The 26922-nt window shown below is 30.8% G+C and overlaps 1 protein-coding gene and 1 long non-coding RNA gene across 3 annotated transcripts in view; one reads left to right on the top strand and one right to left on the bottom strand.

The window, feature by feature from the left end:
- Positions 1-24661, bottom strand: part of LOC107451888 (dual oxidase) — a 76593-nt gene extending 51932 nt beyond the window's left edge. The window contains exons 1-6 of the mRNA XM_016068121.4: positions 24512-24661; positions 7304-7390; positions 6444-6599; positions 5407-5594; positions 4538-4739; positions 966-1132 (exon numbers count right to left, since the gene is read on the bottom strand). Of these exons, the coding sequence (XP_015923607.2) occupies positions 966-1132; positions 4538-4739; positions 5407-5594; positions 6444-6599; positions 7304-7390; positions 24512-24569 (858 nt within the window). The 5' untranslated portion in view covers positions 24570-24661. The remainder of the gene's footprint in view (positions 1-965; positions 1133-4537; positions 4740-5406; positions 5595-6443; positions 6600-7303; positions 7391-24511) is intronic.
- Positions 10729-15310, top strand: LOC107451890 (uncharacterized). Of its 2 annotated transcripts, none has more exons than XR_015434934.1 (2): positions 10729-10967; positions 15028-15310. It is a non-coding gene; the product is annotated as an uncharacterized LOC107451890 (long non-coding RNA). The 2 variants fall into 2 exon arrangements; XR_015434935.1 differs by lacking the exon at positions 10729-10967 and adding an exon at positions 10978-11168.
- Positions 24662-26922: the final 2261 nt, after the last annotated feature.

The following is a 26922-nucleotide window of genomic DNA, read 5'->3' as shown; positions in this document are numbered from 1 at the left end:
TAATAACAGAAGCAAAAATTTGCTTAAACGTAGTGAAAAATATTTTTTTTATAACCGTCGTTGAACATCCGACCCAATTTTTGGGTTTAAGACTACCAATGTTTAACTACGTAGTCTTGCAATTTTGAACCCAATCCAGAAGACAAGGGAACTCCAGGACCAAGTATTGGAAGAAATTCGCTTTCGCGGAGGACTTTTCGATGGAACAAATCCACATTTGCGTTGCATGCAGAGGAAGACCACGAGAACCTCTCACGGCTAGTTTGACAGCAAGGAGACTCCAACCTATGATCCGTCTACCACTGAGGATAATTCACGTCAGCACAGTGGTCGTACAAGCCGGATGCTAAATTCAGATTGACCAGCCATCAACGGGATTCGAACCCGTTTCACCTTATTGGAGGGCGAGCGTTCTATCCCCTGAGCCATCGCTGCTCAGTAAAAAGAAATTATGAAAATTTTATGTCCGAGCTCGTCTCATTTCTTATAGGATTAAGAAGAGCTCAACCCGAGAGCGATAGAAAGATTCAGAAAAGCACAACTGTGCCTTTCTAGTCTAATCAAGTTCAATCCTCTTGCAACGTCATATAGTTGTTTCTTTTTCAAGAACGAATGTTCGCCTTGTTTATCGAAATATCTGACCAAGTTTAAGATTTCAGTGAAAATACAAAACTTTTACCCCTTTTTAATAATTTTTTATATATGCCGTGAAAGATAATACGAATTAAATTTCTGTCTTACGAGTCAAATTTTTAAAAGCTTTTATACTGTTTTGAAAGCATTTTTAAACAATTGATAAATAAATAAAACGTAACTATATGCAGCCGCTGATGGTTATTTAAATGCTATACCGCAATGGTCTTTTCTATAGTCGACTTTTATTCAACTGCTTTAAAACGTTTGTTGTATTTTTTTAATAGTTAATAAATGATCGATTTATTTCGGAGATGTAAATAAAATGTCACCTGCAGTGTAGCAATAACCCATCTTCGAGCCTTTTGAAACACTTCCTCATCTGACCAATCAGGATGCTCAGTAACAATCTTAGTAGCTATAACGTTGTGCCACCTGTAGAAGAGGATGCCCAAAGACAGGAGAGCAGGATTTTGGTGGACGCGGGGATCTCCTAACACTGAAAAAAACAGTAGAGTTTCAGATAAAAATATTGCTCCCCATTGTATTTTTGTACTTATTCGATAAAAAAAGGTTCGACACCCATATTTTTGTTAAATTTAATTTACATAATTGTATATGAAACATTTTTAAGACATATGCATGATAACATTTACCAAATGAATTAATTACACAGAATACAAAAAAAAAATATTGACAAAATAAGAAAATTGATTTAACGCTGAACTATGATATCGCTATGGTTAACTGTAATACTGCTATGATAAACTATAATCCTGTAGTCTTGATACAACCTCAATAGGTAGGGGAACGCAGCAATAATTTCGTTCAAATTGAAACAAATTATTGCGCTTCGTTCGAATTGTAATGCACAAAAACTGAAATTAGCATTAAGAAATTCAAATGTTCGAACTCTCATTTGACCAAACTAATTTGACCATATTTCCCTGATTGCGACTACCCCATAATTAATCAAGAAACCAAATCCGTCGAAAAAAGTGTGTTAATTCAGGGAATGTCTGTTTTTTTGTCTGATTCTGCAACTTAATTAATAGTTTGTGATAATTAACACTAGATGGCGCAAAGGAGCTGTCTTGACTGCTTTTTAATTTCAATTAGAAAAACAATGATGTGTATAATGACACAATTTCTTAAAATTTTATGACTTTTGTACAACATATAAATTTTTTTATTGTTGATATTTACTTATATTTTCTTATATAACTGTAAATAATATAAAAAATATTAAAAAATTAATTTTAAACATTACACATCAGCTATTCTGTCACAATCCAGCCAATTTGACTGCTTTTGGGCAATATAGGTATATACTAAGTTTCAGTGTTTCTTGTGTTAATTAACATGTCTGAGGTCCTCTCTTAGAACTGTTATGACCGGTACTTAGTTCATAAAAAAACTGGTCAAAGAACAAATGTTATTCAAGGTAATATCATTTTAATTTGCGCACTAATACAGTTAAGAGTACCTTTCAAATTACTTTCATTGCTTACGGTATTGCAAAACAATTTAAAATCAAAACCAGTGCCGGATTACTCATTAGGCCAGACTAGGCCATGACCCCCAATGATTAAAAGCCCCCTTAAAATGGATTTTTTGAAAACAAATTTTAAAAAATTAAGAAAAACAATGATTAAAAAAAATCAATTTCAAATATACACTGAGTAGCCAAATTATTATGACCACCTCAGAGTTTTAAGCAAATGAGTTATTGCGTCACAGCGTTGCCGCTAGAGGGCAAGATAACCATAACACGGGAATGCTGGACAAGTGAGTCATCAGTTATACTGTGTTGCTTACTCAGATATGGGAAAGAAAAGTGATTTAACTGAATTTCAACGTCGAATGATTGTGGGTGCGAGATGTGTCGGAACGAGCATCAGCAAAACGGCTGCAATTGTGAAGTGTTCTAGAGCAGCAGTTGTTAATGTGTACAAAAGGGACTAATATAGGGACAGGGACAATCAAGCAAAAAACCGGATCTCAAAACGTCAGACTTGTGGTTACTGAATGCTCGATCAGAGAGAAGGCTGGCCAGGGTTGTGCAGCGCAACAGGAGAACAACAGTGCGACAAATTGCAAGTGATCTTAATCAAGGAGCAACTGTGAACGTCTCTGAACGTACTGTTCGAAGCACATTGCGCCGTATAGGGTATGGAAGCAGACGACTGAAGGGGTGGTCATAATAATTTGGCCACTCAGTGTATATGTTATGATTATGAAATGTTAGGATTATTTTTTATTTCTAATTTAACAAAATAAAGTAAAATTCAATTTATTATTATTTATTTTTATTTTAAATATGCTTTCTTGAATGAAAAGGTATATAAATACTTTTATATTTGAATAAATAAAAACTATACGAGAAAGAAAAAATTAATTTAAGGACCCCAAAAATTTGAATGGCCTAGGGCCCCGCGTAGGCTTAATCCGACACTGATCTAAAAAAACATTACATCTTTTATCGGCTTATATATGTCATTCAGATGGAGGATTATAACTAGAAAAAAAAAAGAGAAATATTTCGTTAAAAATTTTTTTTTTTAAATAGGATTAAGGTAGAGTAAAATAACAAAAAATTTTTTTTTAAACTGACTCACAAATTAAACTTACTAACAACAACCAAGGGCGGGGCTGTAGATTTTTTCAAGTAGATCAAAAATTTTATTTATTTTTTGAGGGGGGATTTGTGTCAATCAATTTCTTGTTTCTGATCGAAACGATCGAAAAATTAAAACATTTACTCAACTTTTAAATAGGTCATGGTTAAAAACTAAGAGTTTAAATGTGATTGTTTCTCTGTTTGAATATAACTTAAGGAATTTATTTATAAATTTTTATTTGGTTAAAAAACTTTTCTTATGATCAAGAATACTATGCATTAGAAAGGAAAGGTTAAAATTATCTGTCACTGAATTTCCTTTTTCAAGTTTCAAACATGTGTTTTGTTTATACATTAACAAAATAATGCATTTTATGGAAACTTATTCAAATTTTCAAATAGATAAGGTAAATTTTAGCCATTATTTATCTTATCTAGTATTTGAAATTCAAATTCCTATCTTGCATTTGAAATTCATGTATTTGAAATTCATATTCTCTGCCACATGTCAGTTAAAACTATGTTTGTATTTCTTAAACTCAAGTGAAATGCATTTTATTTTCAGATAAAGAGTTTACTAGAATCAGCTTTTAAAGATTCTTCTTTTAAATACATTTCGCAATTTAATTTAACCCTCAGTGCTAAAGATATTACTGCTTGCTGGCTAACAGATTCATATACAGGGATGGCGAAAATCTTTCGATAAGCGTCTCAATTAAAGTACAATTTATTTTTTTACAGTCCAGTGTGCCCCACATTGTATTTCTTTTTGTTAAAAAATAATCTTTAAACCATTGTTTTAATTTTGAAATATAGAATTGCATTGTAAAACTATATTTGATGTCTGGTCATTAATTTGCTTAAAATAGAAATTGAATAACCAATATTTTAAAAAAAAATATTTCAGTTAAATTTTAAGGTAAAGTATAATATCCTATGAATGTATACTGGGTATTGGCCTTTAACCACTAAAAAAATGCCAGCGCTGGGTATTCTGAGAAGTGGCACTTAACCTTAAATTATCAGTGTAAGATGTACCGGGTAATGACCCTTACTTCACTTTGATTAATCCGATTATTAAAACTAATTGATTGGCTATTATTATCAATAAGCGCATTAGATACACCAATACTTTCATTAATCGTATGGGAGAGGAGAGGTTAAGGGGAGTGGTGACAAGCAAAATATAGATCTGCGCTAGTCCTGCCTTGTTTATCACTAAATCATTTAAAATCTCCATTTTTATCATTTCTACGTATAGAGTGTTATGGAATATATATTTACGAAACATGCGCTCAGGACTCAGCAGTCGTAGATGGTCGGCGGGTGGGTAGCTGTGAAGTGGAGCTCTCTCGTGATTTCTGGGTGGAAATCCAGAAGGTCCCATTCTGAAAGTGCCATTCACAAAATTCCGCATGCTGTTCACCCATGCCTCGCTCGTGCTGTAAATAAAACTTCCGTCAATCCAACTTGTTACTTGATTCACCTGCAGAAACAGAATCTGTAAGGCTATTTTATATAAGCATCAAGTGCCTTAGAAATCGAATTTTAGAATAAGCTTGTTGTTCTACAATGATCACCCTTAATACATGATTTTAGAACACTTGCTAACATGGATGTGAAAGAGAATGCATGTTTATGTGTTAAAACAGCCGTGTACATGCATATAAATATTTTTTTAAAATAATCTTTAACAAGGACTCTCGAAATATAGATTGACTCGAATGATATATATTACGAAGGACGCTGTATATAATATCTTGTGTAAAGAATTAAAGTTTAAAAACGAAGTTTTCTGAAGAATAAATTCGAAACTTTTTTTAATTTAGATGAAAACTCTTAAAATCGTTATTTTTTTTTTTAATGTAGCCCAAACACATACTGTGATAAGATGAATTTTTAAGCATTAAAAAATTCGATCACATATGATTTTCATTCTTTTAGAAACGGAGGAATTTTTTTCTTCTTTATTTAAAGTTTTCACATTTTTCATTATAAACAGAGAATTTATGGGCTAGGAATAACAAAACCTAAGCTGTCAATTAAAAATAGCTGTTACATGTACACTTATAACAAATTGAATGGTTGAAAATATTTTTCCATAGAAGCAACGCATTAGTAAGTACAGATAAAAATTGTAAAGATTTGTTTACCTGCTCTCGTGGATTGTTGGGTGATTGTCCTGTCTTGGAGTCGTAGAGCGCTCGATAGAAAGGCATAAATTTCGATCCTTTGCAATGAGCATCAAAAGCTTCATCACATTTCTCCAATTCAATCCTCTGCATTTCGATTGGACAACCAGATTCACTGGCCATCACAATCTCTGACGCCACCATCTGACCTATTGGTCACAACAGAAAAATATATGTAAGTAATGTGTGGTCAGATCGGTATCATCGGTGACGATGCGTTTCACAGATGAACATTGCTTCTATTTTATTTTATAACCGTCGTTCAACCCAATTTTTAGGTTTACAGTCACTAATGCTCAACTCCGTAGCCTTGTCATTTTGAACCCGATCCAGGCAACTCCTGGATCAAGTATTGGGAGAAATTTGTCTTCGTGGAGGCCGTTTTGATTCAACTAACACGTAATTACGTTACATGGAGAGGAAAACCACGAAGACCTCCCGCTGTTAGCCTGGCGATAAGGGAACTCTGACCCAATACATATTAACTGATGCAAATACACGCATTAGAGTTATGGAAGCCTCTGAATAAAAAGAAAGAACAATAAAGAACCAGCAGGATTATTTTATTTTATAACCATTGTTGAACACCCTACCCAATTTCGGATCTGCGACTACTAATGCTCAATTACGTAGTCTTGTAATTCTGAACCCAATCCAGAAGACAAGGGAACTCCTGGATCAAGTTTTGGGAGACATTTTGCCTTCGTGGAGGACTTTTTGATGGAACTAACCAGCATTTGCATTACATGGAGAGGAAGATCACGAGAACCTAACACGGTTAGCTCGATGACATGCCTCTAACCCATGATCCGCCAACCACTGATGATATTTTACGTCAGCACTGTGTTTGATGCGAGTTGGGTGCGAAATTCGTATAGAACAGTCACAGCTGGGATTCGAACCCAGCTCACCTCATTGGAAAAGCTCTATCCCCTGAGTCATCGCGGCTCAATTGTTCTATAGAACTTTTTTGATATTAAAACAAATCTTGTACTTACCGAAAAATGTGAATAGTGTGGTTAGATTTCTTGTGGAGGGTAGACCATCCCCACCTCTCATCAATGCTTGACTCAATGCTCGGGCATTCGGTATATTTTTCATTAAATACACACCATCGGAATAAGAAGCACTCACTTTCCTGGTCAAGTGACTCCCTATAAATTATTATTACATAAATGAAAAATCTTTGGTAATACATGCTTGAAACTATATTTTGACTACGGTTTTATAACTGAAGTACTATAAATGAAGGTGAAAATATAAATATATAAATGAAAATTGTTCAGGGCAGCGGGAAAAATTTCTTTTAACCCTCGTAATGTTCATTCTCAACTAGTATGAAAATATAGGCTATATATTCCCATTAACATATTTTGTTGTAATTGTCATGTTATCTTTCACTCTTAATTGTTTTGTTATCTTTCACTCCTGTTAGTTTTAAATTAACACTTCTAAGTGCTGGATTCATTCCGTTAATATTATTGAAAACCTGTGTTTGCAATAGTTTTCAAAAAGATTTCAATATTTAAAAAGAAACTAATATTAAGCGTAGCTTTTAAACAATATTACTTCATCTTTTCACCGAAACACTTAATTGATTTGATCAAAATTAAATCACTTACACTCTTCTTTAGCATAACATTTTGAGTTAGGAAGTTTTTATTTAGCTGGTTTTACTAAAAAAGAAAACAATAAGTAAGAAAAAAAATATTACTCGAATATCTAAACAACTGAAGATTGAGTAATTAGATTTTTAATTTTCATTATTAAGAAAATACTTTTTTCCTTAATTTAGTTTTAAAATGTCAATTGCTATTTTTATTTTGTTTAAAGAGAATTTTAATGTTTCTTCACTTACCGCATGAACCCCAGTGTGCATGTGCCGGATTATTGTACCAACCATCATATCTCTGCTTCTCAGTTTCAGACAACAATTTCTTACTATCTGCAAATCATAATTTCATAATTTTTATTTTTACACACAAATAATACTTACAATTAGCATTATGCTGTTGATTGCATGCAAGGAATTAAATTCCCGATATTCTAATGGGTTATCCCAGCAATCCATTAGAATAAGATCTCGAATAAGAGAACCATACTTTGCGAGAGAAATCCTTTGTGGAAAATGCTTTGTCACCTCGAATGGAAATTTATAGTTAAGAGAAAAGTTCATTTAAATCACGAGTAAACAATGGAATTTTAAATGCTGAGGAAATATTTTCAAAATATGAAAATGGAAACAAACTATGGCAGGATTACTCAGTATTAAGCAATGGGGAAGATTCTTTCAAACATTTGTATGCATTTTGAAAATTTTGAAATGTTTTAAGTTTGAGACAACAGTTTCCTACTATCTGTAAATAAGTAGTTCATTCATAATTTTTATTTTTACATGCAAATAATGCTTACAATTAGCATTATGCCGTTGATTGCATGCAAGGAATTAAATTCCCGATGTTCTAATGGATCAGTGCAAGAATACAAAACTACGGAATCAACAGCATATGTTATTATCTTACCAAAACGTTTAAGTTGACAAAAGTCATTGATGAATATAATAAACAATAAGGGTCCTAGAATAGATCCTTGAGGAACACCACGGTTTGAAAAAATATAATTACTAAAATTACTTCGGATTTTAACTCTATGTTCTCTGTTTGAAAGATATGAAATAAACCAATTTAAAATAATTCCTCTGAAACTAGCAAATTCTAATTTTTTGATTAAAAGATTGTGATTGACATTATCGAAAGCTTTTGAAATATCAAGAAATATAGCTACTGTTATCTTATTTTCAGCAATACTATTATGAATAAATTTTGAAAATTCCAAAGGAGCTTTTTCTGTACTTTTGCCTTTAATAAATCCATATTGATTTTCAGAGAAAAAATTAGTATGTTGTAAATAACTGTACATTTTATCAGCTAGAGCTTTTCCCATGATTTTGGAAAATGCAGATAATATTGAAATTGGTGTATAGTTTGATAAGCAATTTTCATCCGCGGTTTTAAAAATAGGAGTTATGGTTGCACTTTTTAAAGAAATGGGAAAATGGATGATTTGATTAAGGTATTGATGAAATTAGTTATAAAATTTATGTTATCAAGAGCAAATAATTTAATTAATTTTATATTAATACCATAGTCAAAGGAGTTTTTATTAGAAAGAGAATTCATTAAGTACATCACAATCATTCAGTTCTAGGAAAACAAACAAGGTTAAACTTGGCAAAATATAAATTTGAAAACTGTTTGAATTTGGGTTTGAGGTACTGTTTGCATTTGGAAATGATTTATTAAATTGATCAAAAGATTCATAGTCGTTTAAAATATCAGGTAAAGTAGGTGATTTTCTTTGATTACCAATAATACTATTTACAAGATCCCATTTTTGTTTATTTGAATCACAATTTTAAAATTTGTATTCTGATTTTGCTGTTTTAATTAAGTTCTTAAGCTCAGAAATTATAGTGTTGTATGCTGTTTTGTAAGTAATATCTCATGGCTATTTTCCAGTTTTTTTAATAGTTTTTCCTTTCTTCGATTTAAAATCAAGATATTACTATTCATCCAGTTATTTTTGGCTCTTTTGTTTGATTTATGCGTATATTTAAAATTATTTTTTAAATTATTGAGTTTGAAAACAAAGCATATTGTTGATCAAGAGAATCTTGAGGATTGTAATTAAATTTGTAATTTGACAGATAATTATAGAGCTTATTATAGTTGATTGAAATTTTATTTTCAGTTTCCTTAATTGTAATTACCTCATCATTATAAATACTGCAAAAAGTTGGATAGTGATCGCTTATGTCGTTTATGAATATTCCGGATTTTACTGAAAATTTATTTGTTTCTACGAAGACATGATCAATGCAAGTTGACGAGGAATTTACTCTAGTTGGCTTGTCTATGTAATTTTGAAATCCAAATTGGCATAATAAATTAATATATTCATGAGTAATAAAATCATCACTTAGAATATCAATATTTATATCACCCATCAGTATTATATTAGTATATTTAAGTTCAGAGATAATTACTTTAAGTTCAGTATTAAAAAAATCAACACTAAAATCATGAGATCTATATAAAGATAGAAATAATAAATCTAAAGGTTTGCAATAAAATAATATAGATTCTGCGGAAACAAAATGTGTAGCTAACTCTAAAATATCAAGACATCTTTTAATAAAAACACAAACACCTCCAGAGCGATTATTATTTCTGCAATTAAAGAATGAATTATAACCATTTATTGAGTAAAAATTAGTTTCATTTTGGTAAATCCAAATTTCCGACATAATTACAGCACTTATATTTTCGATCATGCTAGAAATATGTGAAATAAAATTATCAAAGTTGGCTCTTAAACTTCTAATATTTATATGTAAAATATTAATGTTGAACTTACAGGTTGAGGTAATAAAAAAAATTAAATCGTCCAAATTTTCAATTTTTAGGCAGTCCGGCACAGATAAAAATGTTTCTTCAGTTGGATGGAATATTAAGGTCTTGAGATGATTTCACACGTATTATTTTGGACTATTCAACTTTTCTCAGGAATATTGAGTATTGAGAATAGTAAAGTTCTACGAGCTCTCTGCTTTCGCTTATAGCTCTGTATTTCAATAGGTAAAAGCTTAATTTAGCCTATCAAGATTTATATGAGCTCTGAGGCTCTTTTTCAAATTCAACCGGGTGGGTGACCACTTGGCTCAGTCTGCGTAGGGACCGAGGGTGTGCGGTACTGGTCCTCGCTAAACTGCTCTACCGTAAAGTGCTCGACTTCGCGTGCAGGTCGTTGGGCTACCGAAGCGGGGCTACCATCCCCTCTGCAGAGGTTCAAAATTTGGATGGTTTGTCTTCGGATCATCCTTAGGGATATTTCCCAGACCTTCGCCAATAGCCCATTGTGCAGCTCTAGTGCGACGTAAATTAACTACAACAATCTTCAAATTCAACATCAGTCAATATCTATTTTTTCATAGGTAAGGCTTAAGATTGGGGCACGTGCGTCCCCGTCAAACGACAGGACGCTTCCAACCGAAATCACGAATTTAACACCCAGGAGTATTGAGTATTGTAAAGTGCTACGAGCTCTCTGCTTTAGCCTATAGCTCTGTATTTCAATAGGTAATGCTTGACTTAGCCAAACAAGATTTGTATGAGCTCTGCCACCATCTCATTGTCACCATTTTCACCACCAACAACTCAACTCACAAAAGATACACCTTACAGCAAGGGGGATAAAAGCAAGTAACAAAGATCCCCCCCCACATCATCATCAACAATCAACAGTATGAGCTCTGAGGATCTTCTTCAAATTCAACATGCTTCCACCGAGTCCAACAAGGAACTCCTCTCAGGAATATTTTACCATCGCGAACCCAACAAAATTTGAATCCCTTTTCAGATTTAGCCTTACGTGAAAGATAAAATAGATGCTTCAGTTCGGTAGTCAAATGCTCATTGAAGTAAACAGGCATTTCTGTGAACCTGGAGTTGACTTCGCAGGTTGTAAGTTTACGATTTCTAAGTTTCTTTAAGAGCTCATCACGTACAGATTTGGATTTAACTTGAACGATGATGGGTTTAGGTTTATCTTTATTAAAGCTGGGGACTCTGTGAGGGGTGATCAGATTTTTGGATATATTAGTATTTGCAACATTATCAATCTGGAATATATTACTTATGGTATGTCTTCATTTTCACATTCGGGTAAGTTATTTATTTCAAAGTTGGATCTTCGGGAATATTGCTTTTAAACAACTGCTTCTTTTAGTTCATTTATTTCTGCGTTTTCTCTAGTTAGCTGATCATACTTTGTTCGTAAAGTTTTGTTTACATTTTGTAGCTCTGTGATAGAATTTTTCAACTCTTGAATTACTTCACTAATGAATTCCATTGAACAGGTTAAATCGTTGAATTTGTTAGTTATTAACTCTTTTAGGTCTTTATTTTGCTGTAAGATATTCTCGAGAATGTCTGGGCTAGTTGCACTTTTTATTTTCGTTGGGTTTTCCTTTGGTTTTGAACATAAGTCCACTTTTGTATTTTATCAACAGAAAAACAGAATTACATTCACCTTTACATGTTAACTTATCCTAGTCTTACAGAATTGGTTCTGTACATGCTTTACACAAAATTTTTGATGAAGACATTGTTTGAAGCAATATCTATGTATAAAAAGCTTGTTTACTAAAACATTAGATTGATATTTTCAAATTTTTAATAATTATAAGTAAAATTAGATTTAAAACAATGGGTAAAATCAAAGAACGTGTGCAAAGGCGAGAAAAAACGTGTGCAACAGAGGCTACCAGCTGTTCCCCTTCATCATTAATAATTAAAGATAAAAGGGGAAAAACGCTCATGTCCATTTTATTTTACAAAAATGCCATATGTTGCATTTTGGGGATAACTAAGTTTTAGCAAATCAATGTCATGAAAAATTGGCACCCAACTCCGAGAATTATTACTCAGTGAAGATGGGCCGTGCTGTGGAAAAATAGTTTCAGTCCGTGCGCGAAGTCGTTTTTTTTTCCTTTCAGAATCAGCTTAATGTACATAAATCATTTTTCTACCTTGTTCGTCTTATAAGTGTTTTTCTTAAAAGTCTATCAAATGACCCCTCTAAGCAGCTTTATTTATAATTAGAAAACAAAGGAGAGCAATGCCTAGAAAAGAAATAGAAAAGAGTATACATTAAATGTAGACTAAAAATAGTTTTTTTAGCCCACGTCATAACTTATTTGCATCATCAACAATGTTAGCGACACCTGTGCTGACTATACAGAGGGACAAGGATAAAATAACAATTTTAAATAAATTTTAAAAATATTTATTACCATATATGTATATATTTTGACACTTATCTTTTGACTTGATATTAATATCAAAGCTATATTTTGAACCAAAAAATTATACAAAATTACGAAAGTGTCCATCAAATGTGTTTAATAATTATTAGAAAACAAAGGAGAGCAATGCCTTTAACCGAAATAGACAAAAGTATACATTAAATTTAGGCTACATCGTATTCTTTTAACTCGCCTCATATCATATTTGCATCATCATCGATTCTAGCAGCATCAGTGCTTACTGTATAGAGGACAAGGACAAAAGAAATTTGTAAAAATTATTTATCAACATTTTTTAGCGTATGTATATGTTTTTAGAAATTTTGGCCCCCATTCTCTGACCTTATATTAACATCAAATTTCTTTTTTGAACCAAAAAATTGTTTGAAAAAATAATTAAAATGTCCGCCAAGTGACCGCCTTAAACGCAGCTATTAATAGTAATTAGAAAACAAAGGAGAGCAATTCTTAGTAAAAAAAAAGACAATTAAATGCAGACTACGCAGAATTTCTGGATTCGTTCATATCATGCTTGCATCATAATCAATTTTAGCAACACCTTTATGACCTTCATACAGTGACAACGACAAAATAGAAAAAGTTCTTAAAAAACTTATTAAATATTTTTTAGCATGTGCATATGTTTTTAGAAATCCTTTCCTATCCTTTGACTTAATATTAATATCAACGTTCTCTTCTGAACCAAAAAATTATGAGAAATCACTAAAGGGCAATTCCATATGTGACGGAATGACATTTTGACTTGCAAAATAACAATTAATTGAAGTTTCTATGTATCTAATTTCAAATAATTTTTTTTTATCATGCATATCATTATTATTGGCATAATGCTCTTCATAAACTAAAAAAACAGGATTTTCTATATTTTTTACTTTTAATTTTATGAACTTTTTATTTGCGTGACGGAATGACATTTTGGCAACCAAGCTTTTGGCATGCCGCTTAGAACTGGTAGTTTCTGCGAATTTTGCAGCTATTATTTTTCTGAACTATTTTATACTTTTAGTATAATGTGTAAGCAATGTAAAATGTGAATTTGGAAAATTAACGTCAGGTTGGCTAGCAGTTATTAACATCTATTTGCTGTGACGGAATGACAAAAAGTTTAGTAGAAGAAAGCCTTCATTTAAAAAATGTTTTATTAATATGTAAATGATAAACAGAATGTAACAGATAAACAGGATTAATATTTATGTAAGAATTTCAACAGTTTGAAATTTAGGTTGTCTCTGAGGAGGTTTTATATCTAACTTGCCAATGTTACATCTTATCTTCGTTCTCAGGAAATTTATGCATTATTAAGACATGTGACGGAATGACGTAAAAGAAGTTACTTTTATTTAATATATTAAACTTAAAATGTTTAAATTTTGTTCTATATGCATATTTTTTATCAAAATATTGCAAAAGAAAGATACATTTCTTTTATTTTATAAGTATTTTTCAAGAAAACAATTTGAGCACAAATGTGAACAATTCACCTGTCAGCCATGTGATTACTTTAGAATGCTGTCAGATTCAAAAAATTTAAAATTATCAAAAATGAAACGGCAATATGTAGACTTTGGCTATTTTTGAACATTATTTTTGAAATTAAAATATGCAATTCATAAAAAAAAAATTCACTTGAAAGTTGACACTTCCGTGGAATTGCCCTAAAGTGTCCTTCAAATGATTCCTTAAACGCGGTATTTAATAATAATTAGAAAACAAAGGAAAACAAAGGAATTAGAAAACAAAGGAGAAAAATGCCTATAAATAAAAAAAGAAAGTATACATTAAATGAAGACTACGCAGAGTTTTTTTTAAAAAAAATATGATTTTGTGCAAAAAATATATATAATTACTATAATTTTATGCAAGCTCATTTTAGTAAATTAAAACGAAAGGATAGCTGGATATCAAAAATAATCCAATGTATTTGTGAAAAAATAATTAAACTTAGGAATACAGAATATTTGACACAGTAAGCAGTTATAATCATAGAAAAATATATCTTTTTTATCATGTCAAATTTTCACTCGGTAGTTGGATTCCTTCCACCACTAAAGTAACCGTATGTTATTTTTTTCAACAGCTTTAACAGTTAACAATTCTTCAACTAATTATCGAATGTTCTTTTTTTATTTTTTTTTTATTTCTGTACATTTTTCTATATACCTTGATTATATATTATCTTAGTTATATACTTATTGTACCTTAATTATATATTATCTATATACCTAAATTATACGTGATTTCAAGTTGTATAGTGTTTTGCAGTAAAACAAAATGCAACGCTAAGGCGAAAACCCAAAATAGTCGTAGCGTTGATGTCGATTTTTAATCTAAAGAGATTTTACTTAATAAGACAAAATCCTTAAAACTAAGACCTACTTGAAGCCTGTTTCATAAACAGCCGGAGGCGATTGTGTATAAGTCATATCTGATAAAGGATTTCAGATAAGTTACTTTTTTACTTTAATCAAACTTAAAATGTGCATCATTTCTCCCCGGAGAAAAAAATTTTAAAAAATCCATAAATAGTTCAAGGTTGCACTATTTCCTTTTAGAAAACATCAGTAAAACCCATTCCTTATAACGAACTTAAACATATAAGAATCATTTGTTCTTAGAAATTGAATTCGCTTCTAGTATTTAGATCTGTTTAAAATGTTCTATTTCCTAATAAACTTTTTTCATTTATTTCCAAACAGTTCTAAAGAAAAGTCAAGGAACAACAAAAGGACAAGGTCAACATCCAGACGAGTTCTCTAGGATGAAAATAAATTGCTTTGGCAGGGAAATTAGGTTGAATATAAGAGACTCAGCGTTGACAGAATAATTGCAGATATTGATGAATCAGTTATTACACCCTGTTAAGCCTTCTACTTTATGATTTTCGTTATGAGTGAATTAACATTGTCTTTATTTCACGTCTGCTGTGATGGATCGGTTGATTTTTCTAATTAGAGAAATAAAGATTAAAGTAGAAGTTAATTTTTTTGAACAACGTTTTTTTTCCTTATTTCAGATAATTTGATTCATTGTGTTTGATATAGTCAGGGAATTCTTCATTATTTTAATAAGAATAAAAGTGATTAAATGTCTCTTACGCTACATTTAAAAAAATGATTAATAAAATTGTCTTAATTGTCTAATATATATATATATATATATATATATATATATATATATATATATATATATATATATATATATATATATATATATATATATATATATATATATATATATATATATATATATATATATATATTAAATAAATCGCTTATATTATTTGTTTTGGTTAATTGTCGCAATTTTTGTCTGAATAAACTAATAAACTGACAGTTTTCAAAACTATAATGGATAGCGTGATTTTTGTTATAAATCCTTTGAAGTTAATTTTGTAGAATAAATCCGTTAAAGTAAAAAAAAATGTGTAAAGTTGTAAGATGTGAAAAAGTTAAATCCTAAAAATTTTTTCCAGCAATACTCTTTAATACTTTAAAGAAATCGAACCACCGTGTTTTATGTTAGAGATTAATAAATTTCAAAGCAAAAAATTATTTATTATTTAGGTAGAATTACAAGTAAATAAAGACGTCTTTCACGATATAAATTTTTTAAAATTTCGAAATATTTAAGCTTTTGGTCTCTAATAAAATATGCCACGAATTATAGACTTACCCTGCAATATTGGAAGAGACAATTTCGGTTATTGATATTTCTTTGAATTTCTTTAAGAATTACTTAAAGAAATATTTTATAACATAAGAATTGTTTAGTTCTTGCGGTTTTTCATACTTTGTAATAATGTTTAAAACTTTCAAAGGTTTTAGGGACCGACAATAAATTATGAAAAAAAACAGTATTTTTGAGCACCCTAAGCCAGAAAATAAAGCAATAAGCTTGTAACTTGTATCGATTGGTTGTTACTTGCAAATGCAAAAACTACTAAAATTTCGTAAACTTCGACTAAACATTTATGGAGATATGGACATTTTTATAAGAAAACTAATTTTTTGACTTTGACGTTTTTTTGTTATAACTTTAAAATTTTTGAACAAAATTAAACAGAATTATCGAAGTAATTTAAAATTAATTACAAAACTATTATTTTGAAATTCGAAAGAAATCATTCAAAACTGAGCAAGATATGACTATTTAAAGTAATTCTTTTATACTGCGCATGCGCGGAAAAATTTAAATAATTTTTTTCTTCTTACTTTTTGTATTTGACTACTGAAGAAAAATTTTGGTTTGAGTTTCGACAAATATAAAAAAGTTTCAGTAAATTTTCTAAGCAGTTTTTGTACTTTTAAAACTCAAAGCGACTTGGGGTTTTCTACAAATTTAAGTTTGTTTTTTCCGTGTGGTTTTTATGGGGTAGTGTAATTTGCAATACTTAATAAAATTTGTGGAACAACCATAATAGTTTTGAACTTTATTTTAAGAAATGCAAAAACTGCTTGGAAAATTGTTTAAAATATTATACGTCTTAAGCGTATTTTAATGTATTTTTTTATTTATTAGTTGCCAAATACGATTCACTACAAAATTAGGAAAAAATAATTCCAAATATTTTCCGCATATGCGTAGCATGAAAGAGCTACCTTAAATAGTCATATCCTGCGTATTTTGAAACAATTTTTTTTAAATATCCAAACAGTAATTCAAATTAAATTACTCCAAAAATTTAGTTTAATTTTACTGAGTAGCAAAAGCTGTAGGGGAAAAAAAAACATAAGACAAAATTTAGTTTTCATAAAAATGTCATTATCTCCATAAAAATTTAAGATAGATTTAAGAAATTTTATACAGTTGTTGCAAATAACAACTTAAGTAGCCGATTCAAGTAACAAGTTTATAGCTTGATTTGCTGTCATAGGGTGTTCAAAAATGCTTGTTGTCTTTTGTAGTTTATCGTCAGTTTCTTAACCTCTGAAAGCTTTAAACCTTATTGCTAAGTATGAATGAATTAAAAATTTCTAAAATTAAAAAATAATCCTCTAAATATTTTTTGAGAAGTTTAAAAATATTGGAATTCGTCAAAAAAAGTATAAAGTAAGTTTTTGTATCAGATTTCGTAACTTAAAATATCGTCTGCACTAATTAATTTTATAACTGTCGTTTAACAGCCGACCCAATTTTATGGGTTTACGACTATTAATGTTCAACTCCGAATCCTTGTAATTTTGAACCCAATCCAGAAGACAAGGGAACTCCTTGATTGCGAATTGGGAGAAATTTGCCTTCGTGGAGGACTTTTTGATGGAGCTAGCCCGCATTTGCGTTACGTGGAGAGGAAGACCACGAGAACCTCCCACGATTAGCCTGACGGCAAGGGGACTCTAACACATGATCAGTCTACCACTGAGGATATTTCACGTCAGCATTGTAGTCTTTGCAAGCCGGATGAGGAATTCGTATCGACTGGGATTCGAACCCGGTTCGCCTGATTGGACGGCAAACTCTCTATCCCCTGTGCTCTCCCAGCTCTGCGCTAATTAATTGGCATATTTGAGGTAACCTCTTCGAACAATTAAGATCCGATTCTTAGATCAAAAGCTATACAGGGTTAATTTTTGCGCACTGTTGATGAGTTAAAAATAAATATTTTTTAAGTGAAAAAAAAATCACTAATTTTATAGAAGAAAGTGACACAAAATGTATTTTACACAGAATCTGTTTTTTTTTATAATAATATTTTTTTTAAATAATATTTTAAGTATGAATTTTGCATTTCATGTTATTTATTTTAGTTATTTGTAAGGAGAAAATATTTAAAAAAAAAAGAATTTCATCTGTATATATAAACAAAATTGCTCATTTCACGATCATTATGATAGATCTATTAATATTTTAAAGAGAAAAATAAACCCGTTTAGATTTTAGAGCAATGAACATTTTAGACAAATTGAAGCATTGTATAAATATGTCTTAATCATTTTCTTCTTAATTATTTTGCACTTTTTAATTATCTTGCAATGATTATAAACATTAAAAAAAATTTTCAAGCAATAAATTTTTGAAAAAAATTGGAAATGGTAATATTTTTATTCACAAATAAGGGTTAAGAAGAATTTTGCACTATAAATGCTCTTAAAAATGCATGCTCTCTTAAACATGCATTTTGCTCATAAAAACGTGTGATTATAATAGTAAAAAAATTAAGAAAACAATTAAAATCTCACAAAATTCACTTTCATAAAGTTTGCAATAAGGTTATAAAACTCTAAATTCTAAAATCATTTCAAGTTGTTCACTGTTACGCTAAAAACTATTTTTATTTCATATCCATTATGACAGATCTCTTTTTTTTAAACAAAATTAATAATTAATATTCAGAATTTAATGTTTAGAACAGTATTTTTCATTACATGTTTTACATAAATTGAAACACTGTGTTTTATAATTGAGATACTTTTTAATGTGTTCAAAATTAATTAGATAATTGGAAAATACTTTGTAATACAACTTTAAATCACAAATAAATTGCTCAGAAAAAAGTTCATATTAAGTAAAACAATAATAATAATTGGGGCCGGGATAGCCTGCTTGGCAGGGCGCAGGTCGCACGTTCGTGAGAACGGTAGTTCGAATCCAGCAGGCCGAAGACTCCCCAGTATAGTAAATAGTGACTGGTGCACATGAAATCTGTCGGGTCGCAAAGTTCTCTATGCTCCCATTACAAATTATACCTCTGGGGGTACAAGATTAGAGACTGATCATTCTCTGATTCACGTCAAAATTATGATTTGTGGGAATGGTGTGAAACGAGAATGAATGAATGGGTGTGTAAACGAGTGTGACGTATGGGTGTGACAGAAGTCAAATTCTTGGCCATAGACGATGCCACTAGAAAACAAGAACTATCGCATCCCTTGCCTTAATGGCCTACGACAACAATAACAACAAATAATAATTAGCAGCTCACAAATTAAAGTTTTAATCGAATTTAAAGTTAGGAAAGTAATGTTAGCAGGCTCATATAAGAGTTCGCAGACATTTCAACTATTTCTTCCGGAGTTCAGTTTTTTATTTATTTGTTTATGTAGTAGAACAAATTTATTTTAAGAATTTTGCGCAACCCAATCTTTGATGTAATATTGTTCATGATATTTCTAGGGCTATGTCATTTTCACGCTCTGAAAAAGTTTGATAATTTTAACATGATTTCTACCCAATTTCATTTATTTATGTGTCGTAGTTAAATTGAAAAATCTGGCTGTTTGCAGTTATGTCCGGTATTATGCTGTTGTTGTTGTTAATTTACGTCGCACTAGAGCTGCACAATGGGCTATTGGCGAAGGTCTGGGAAACATCCCGGAGGATGATCCGAAGACATGCCATCACAATTTTGATCCTCTGCGGAGGGGATGGCACCCCCACTTCGGTAGCCCGACGACCTGTGCGCGAAGTCGAGCACTTTACGGTAGCACAGTTTAACGAGGACCAATACCGCACACCCTCGATCCCTACGCAGACTGATCTAAGTGGTCACCCACCCGCACACTGACCGCAGCCAGTGATGCTTGACTTCGGTGATCTGCTGGGAGCCGTGTCTTAACGACCAGTCCACTGCGGGACCCGGTATTATGAAATACACCTGGCTAATATGAAGAATCTTAGCTTTTTAATCAACCTGACTTCATTTGGGCAGATTACAATTTGCCTTGAAACTAGTTTTGGAAATCTGTGAATAATTCTATCAGACTAACTTTCTTCAAGCTTACTGCAATAAACCTTTGCTAAAGCTATTTGCAATGAGAATTCATTACTCTGGGCTTATTGTAAACGGTCTGAAATAAATCATGCTAATTGAGCAATGAATGATATATTTCCTAATTAGCCTATAGGTACGTCACTTCACTGCAATGAACCTAAACAGTGTCAGACTGAACAGATTAGAAAATACTGGATACATATCGAATTAGCCTGGGGCATCTTTTTGTTTTTGTTTCATAACCGTCGTTGAACAACCTACCCAATTTTGGGTTTACGACTATTAATATTTATCTCCGTAGACTTGTACTTTTGAACCAATACAGAAGACAAATAAACTCCTGGATCAGTACCCCCAGAGGTTTGATTTGGGAACATGGAGGACTTTGTGACCCGACAGATTTAAGATGCATAAGTCACCATTTACTACACGGGGAGTTTTCGGCCGGAGGGGATTGAACCCACGACCACTTGGAGATGGGCCCAGTGACCTATCAACCAGGCTATCAGGGCCCAGCCTCGCGCATTGCAAAATGACTGCGGCTTTTTGCCAACTGCTAGATTATGTAACTAACCCAAGATGAGCCACGGCAGCTTAGGGCTAGAGCGCTTACTTACAAACGTGATGCTACCCTATCTGTTCGAAATAATTGGAGTTGAACAATCTTCGACTCTGGTCAATATGAAATTTGAACCCTACTCGCACCGACCAGGACCACAGTGTTGACGTAGAATGTCCTCAGTCATAGACAGTTACATGTGTTAGAATACCCTTGCCATACTAACTGTGGGTGGTTTTCGTGGTTCTCCCCATTATGTATCGCAAATGCGGATGAGTTCCATAAAGATAAGTCCTTTACGAAGACTGATTTGTTCCAATATTTGATCCTGGGTTATTTTGTTAGTTTGGGTTAGTTCCATCAAAAAAAGTCCCCCACGAAGGCAAAATTTCTCCCAATACTTGATCCAGGAGTTCCCTTGTCTTCTGAATTGGGTTCAAAATTACAAATCTACGGAGTTGAACATTGATAGTTATAAACCCAGAAATGGATCAGCTGTTATAAAATTAAATATAATTAAGCTACGACAATTGCATTTTTATAACCTAAAAGTAACATTTTATGATCTCAACATTCAATAATTGTTTATTTTTTAATGGTAAACCGCTTTCTGTTCCATTTGGTGCTTATTCCATAGTCATAAAATCAGACGTGGTCATTTTTTCATACGAATTACACGTGTTTCTTTTGATTGATTCTTTCTGTAACAGTCATTATTAAACATTCATTATTAAGCATTACTTGTTTACTCATTTAATTAAGTATTCATTCCTATTTTGGAAGAAGAGAGATTGAACAAGGAATGATTAATGTAATTTTTAATTAAATGTCCTTTCATGTTCTTAGCGGTGTACGTAAAAATCATTTTTCAAAACACGTCTTATTTATTTCATTAGTTTCGAAAGAAATAGTTGATATGTCTTTCAACCAATCAAAATTGATCATTGAAGATTATTTGAACGTTTTCGCAAATGGTTTTTATCTTCATGCAAATAGAGTTATAAAAATGTCGGCTACTTAAATAATTCTTTTATATTTTCAGATATTTTAACTATTTTTTTATTTTCACAAGTTTTAATGCATTCTTTTGGTCCTTTTAATATTTTAAAACTTTTTTTTCGAATTTTTTAAATTTTTTTATACGTTTTTGATTTTAATGCACTATTTTATAATTCTTCAGTAATATTATTAATTTTTATGTTCCTTTGATATTTTTATTATTTATACTTTTTTGATTATTTTAATTAATTTTTAAATTTTTTCAGTCCCTTCACTAATTATTCTGTAATATTTCATGGGCCATTTTTCTATATTTTCATTCATTATAATATATTTTTTAAGTCTATATTTTTGCTGATAATTTTCATAATACATATATCCCTTTATGACCAGATGTAATTTTAAAGTACTTATTTCTGTTGTAAAAAAAAAGGTCAAAACCTAAAAAATTGCGAAAGTTATTTCATTAGCACGATTAATTTATGAAATAAAAGATAACTCATTCCCACTAAACTATATTAATAATTTTAAAATCTATGTTTATGTTGGCAAATAATTACTTAAAAACTAAAATGGTAGCTAAGAAAAGATATTTTTACTCAGTTTGAACATATTTTAAAACATATTACTACTTTATACAAACATTACCACTTTTTACACTATGGGTTAATTACTAATCCAATCCGATCGTTGTGATAATTTTATTTATCAAAAGATTTGATATATTTGATTAACATATTTATTATTATTTGATTAACATTATTTGATTAACATACATAATATTTGATTAACATTTTATGTTAGAAAAATATTTTATTTATTTTAGAGCCTATTTAATATAGCTAAAATTTATATTGATTCTAGTACAAAAATAAAAATACCTGAACAGCGTGCTGAAAAGCGATACTGTAAACTATTTCTTTTTGACTAATTTTGAACAACAAAATCGAGAAAACATACTTAGCCCACAAGAAACATATATTACATACATATATACGTACAAGAAACATACAAATAACAATCAATTTGCATGAATACATCTGGCAGAGGTTAGGCAACAGTATGGGAATTTTTATTTTCAATTATTAAGAGAGAAGTCACTTCTTCAAAAAATACTTTTACCTTTAATTTCTACAATATTTGACAACATGGGGAAAACGAAATACCGGAAAAACTTTTGATAGAATGAGTGGATTTTCAAGAAATAAGGTACAATTTTTATGGTTCACGGGGGTTGATTATAAACATGATTTACTTGTTAATACCGGATTAAAAGCATGCATTTCCTGAATGAAAAACCCTCTTTTCGTTAAATTCGGATTCTTACAGATTTTGGCTATATTTAGAATGCCAAAATTCGCAATCTCTCAAAAAAAATGTATGAGTAAATGTTAATGGTAAGACAACGTATATTTTGTGTTTGTTCGTCGTGAACAAATTAAGATTAAAAATTACAGTATAAGTTTTGTATATAAGATATACTTGGTTCTGTTACCGACTAAGTTATTTTGCTTCATTTTTGAGGAACAAAACTCAATTTCCCTGTTTTGGGATTCAGTTTCCAAAATAAGAATAAAGAGAAACAGATTAATTTGTAAAGTACCCAAAATGTAAAAAATAATAAAATCAATATTAATATTTATTTCATGTATAAATTTTTTTAAAAAAAAAATGAGTTTTCAAAGAAAGGTAATTTGAAAAAAAAAAGTTTTTTTTGTTTAAAATCATTGAAAAAGGATAAAAGTGGGCATAAATAAATAAATAATTAGTGACATAATTAAAAATAAAACGCAAAACAAGAAAGTAACAAAATAGCAAAAAAATTTTCAGATCAATAATATAATTTTGTTTAGTTATCAAACTGAGCAGTTTTCAAAAATCAAAAAAATATTTCATAACGCCTAACATTTTTGGATTCCTCTCTCTCTGTATATATAATATAAAATAGAATATTTATATGATTATTTTTACAGACTAAATATTTGAAAACACCTATTGCTATTCATTGATCTTCTATAAATATCATATAAAATAGAAGAGTTACATGAAACAAGAATTACTTTTACAGACTAAATGTTTCAAAACATTTAGTGTTATTTTCGGATTTTTCTATAAATACCATTTAAAATAGAACAGTTATATGAAACAAGGATTATTTTTACAGACTAACTGTTTTAAAACATTTAATGCTATTTTCGGATCCCTCTATATATACCTTATAGAATAGAAGAGTTATATTATCAAACAAAGATTATTTTTACAGACTAAATGTTTCAAAACATTTGTTATTTTTGGATCCCTATATATATGCCATATAAAATAGAAGAGTTATATGGAGCAAAGATTATTTTTACAGACTAAATGTTTCAAAACATTTCTTATTTTTGGATCCCTATATATATGCCAGATAAAATAAAAGAGTTATATGAAGCAAAGATTATTTTTACAGACTAAATGTTTCAAAACATTTCTTATTTTTGGATCCCTATATATATGCCAGATAAAATAAAAGAGTTATATGGAGCAAAGATTATTTTTACAGACTAAATGTTTCAAAACATTTCTTATTTTTGGATCCCTATATATATGCCATATAAAATAGAAGAGTTATATGGAGCAAAGATTATTTTTACAGACTAAATGTTTCAAAACATTTCTTATTTTTGGATCCCTATATATATGCCATATAAAATAGAAGAGTTATATGAAGCAAAGATTATTTTTACAGACTAAATGTTTCAAAACATTTGTTATTTTTGGATCCCTATATATATGCCATATAAAATAGAAGAGTTATATGAAACAAAGATTATTTTCACAGTCTAAATATTTCGAAACATTTATTGTTATTTATCTCTATATACCATATAAAATTGAAGAGTGATAAAAAAAACACGAATTCCAGACTCACCTATTAAACACAGACTTTCTATGAGAACTGATAAAAATATCCAATAACAAATTATCATTTTTCTTTCTATTTGGAGAGAGCAGTTTCTCTTACTCGATACATTTAGATCAACTAGTTACACTGACCTAATGAGGTAGGTTTTTATTCCAAGAGGATTATTTGTAAGAGAAAGGTGACCAAACAACTTCGATTTCATTTCAAAAAAAGCGATCAACCGCGCCCAACCACCCCCCTTTTTCTTCCTACCCTACCAAGTTCTTTTTTACACTTATCGTTTCAGGTTTCTTTTGGGTGCCTATTTCAATTATAATTTAGATCTTTCTATATTAAAAAATAGTAAATGCCGCCTCCGCCGTTGCTACTTTGGGTGTACAATTTTACGTTACATTTTTAGTTGCGCAATGAAAATCAGACTAAGAAACTTGAAAATGCGATGGAGTTAAAGCATTTATCATTCGTAAATTACTGTCCCTGGCCAAAGTATTAGAACCAGTGTAAGATTCTATGTGAAATCTTAATTATCAGGTGATACTCTACAGCTTTATTGTTTTTAAGGCGGCTGAAACCGGATTACATTAGTTTTGTGTATCAATTGATTAGCATTGTAATGCAATACGTTAAAAATAAATACAAATAGGAAGTAAATGAAAAATAAACCCACTACATGCATACTTAAATAAAAAAAATATTGCATATAAACCTGTGCAAGACATGTCTAGGACTGGGCTATAAATCGATGTATCGAGACATATCGATTTAACGCATATATCGGCAAGACGATACAGCGACTTTCATTCAAGGCGATACATCAGAAATCTGATTTAAGCCGTCGAGAAAAAAGAACGAGCGCAAAACGATATAGCGATATAAGACACGCAAGGATATAGGATAACGATATAGCGATATAAAACTCTTCTCTTAGGCTGAGGGCAGGCTGCTTTGCTTTCCTCAGTGAAATAGATATCCCACAATTACAAATTGATAATTTGTAAGCTACAAATCGTTTGCGGTCGCCCCCTTTTACATGGTGGACGCTAGAGGAAGGGGGTTTGAACGGCGAGAGGACCACTCGTCTGGTCAGCAGAAGGGGAGATAAGGAGTGATAGATTTATGAGGAATTAGAATGCAGAACGCCTTATCTTAACAATTTGTTCTTGTGGAATATAACATTTCTTTCAATTTGTTTTTGTGGTATATCTATTTCATTGAGGGACGAAAAAGTTTCTAGTTGCGACCTTGCTCTCAGCCTTACGTTCCGATGTCGACTCGCGCTGTGGAAGACGATGTTCGTTTCGTTATGTTGAAATGTCCTTGATTGGTGAGCTGTAGAATCAGAATCAGAGTTTTGAGAACACATATCGTTATATCGCATGTTCCTTTTCGCACCTCTTAGCTTTTTTCTTTCTTTGTCGCGACTTTTCTTGTAGATTATTTTCAGTGGGACTAACTTCGTGATCGCCGATGTTACCTTGTTCAGAAGGCAATCTATTATTGAAAAGAATATATAAAGAAGAGTTTCTTCATTAATTAGATAAGTTTTTTTTAAAAAATTCTTTTTATTTTTAATGAAAATTATCGGCAATCTAATTTAGGCGCCCATAAAGAATTGAATTTGTTAGGCTATTTTTTACTTTCTTTTAATTTATTAAAAAGTTTTTGGATGAAACTTCTAATAATTTAATGAGTTTTTATTACTGATTTTAAATTTATAAATCTTGTTGTTTTTATTTTTAGAAATAAAGTTAAAACAAAATTTATTTTTGTCATTTGGATTTGGACATAAATCAATCAACTTTGTTTATACAAAAAAATTTGAAAGGTTTGCGTATTTTATTCATTTTTTTAAATAATTTAGCACTTAGTTTTATTAGAGAGTATAATAATTTTTGTTAAAAAATATTCTTTTCATATTATTTGTTAATGAGCTAAATATATTATCGAATATTACAATTTTTTTGTTTTTAAGAAATTAAATCTTACTTTGTTTCTCGTTCATAATTCGGTCATTATTTAATTTAATTTAATTATTTATCTGAAATGATAAGGTCCCGCTGTGCACTGATCGTTAAGACACGGTTCCCTGCAGATCACCGAAGTCAAGCATCACTGGCTGCGGTCAGTGTGCGGGTGAGTGACCACTTGGATCAGTTTGCGTAGGGACCGAGGGTGTGTGGTATTGGTCCTCGTTAAACTGTTCTACCGTAAAGTGCTCGACTTCGCGTGCAGGTCGTCGAGCTACCGAAGCGGGGGTGCCATCCCATCTGCAGAGGATCAAAATTGTGATGGCATGTCTTCGGATCATCCTCAGGGATGTTTCCCAGACCGTCGCCAATAGCCCATTGTGCAGCTCTAGTGTGACGTAAATGAACTATAATAGAACTATAATAACTGAAATGATAATTATAAAAAAT

The sequence above is a fragment of the Parasteatoda tepidariorum genome, chromosome 6 (assembly GCF_982258835.1).
Source record: "Parasteatoda tepidariorum strain Cologne lab strain chromosome 6, Ptep-v5.0, whole genome shotgun sequence".
Lineage (NCBI taxonomy): Eukaryota > Metazoa > Arthropoda > Arachnida > Araneae > Theridiidae > Parasteatoda > Parasteatoda tepidariorum.
Note: the sequence above shows the minus strand (reverse complement) of the source record. Positions and strands in the feature narration are given on the sequence as shown.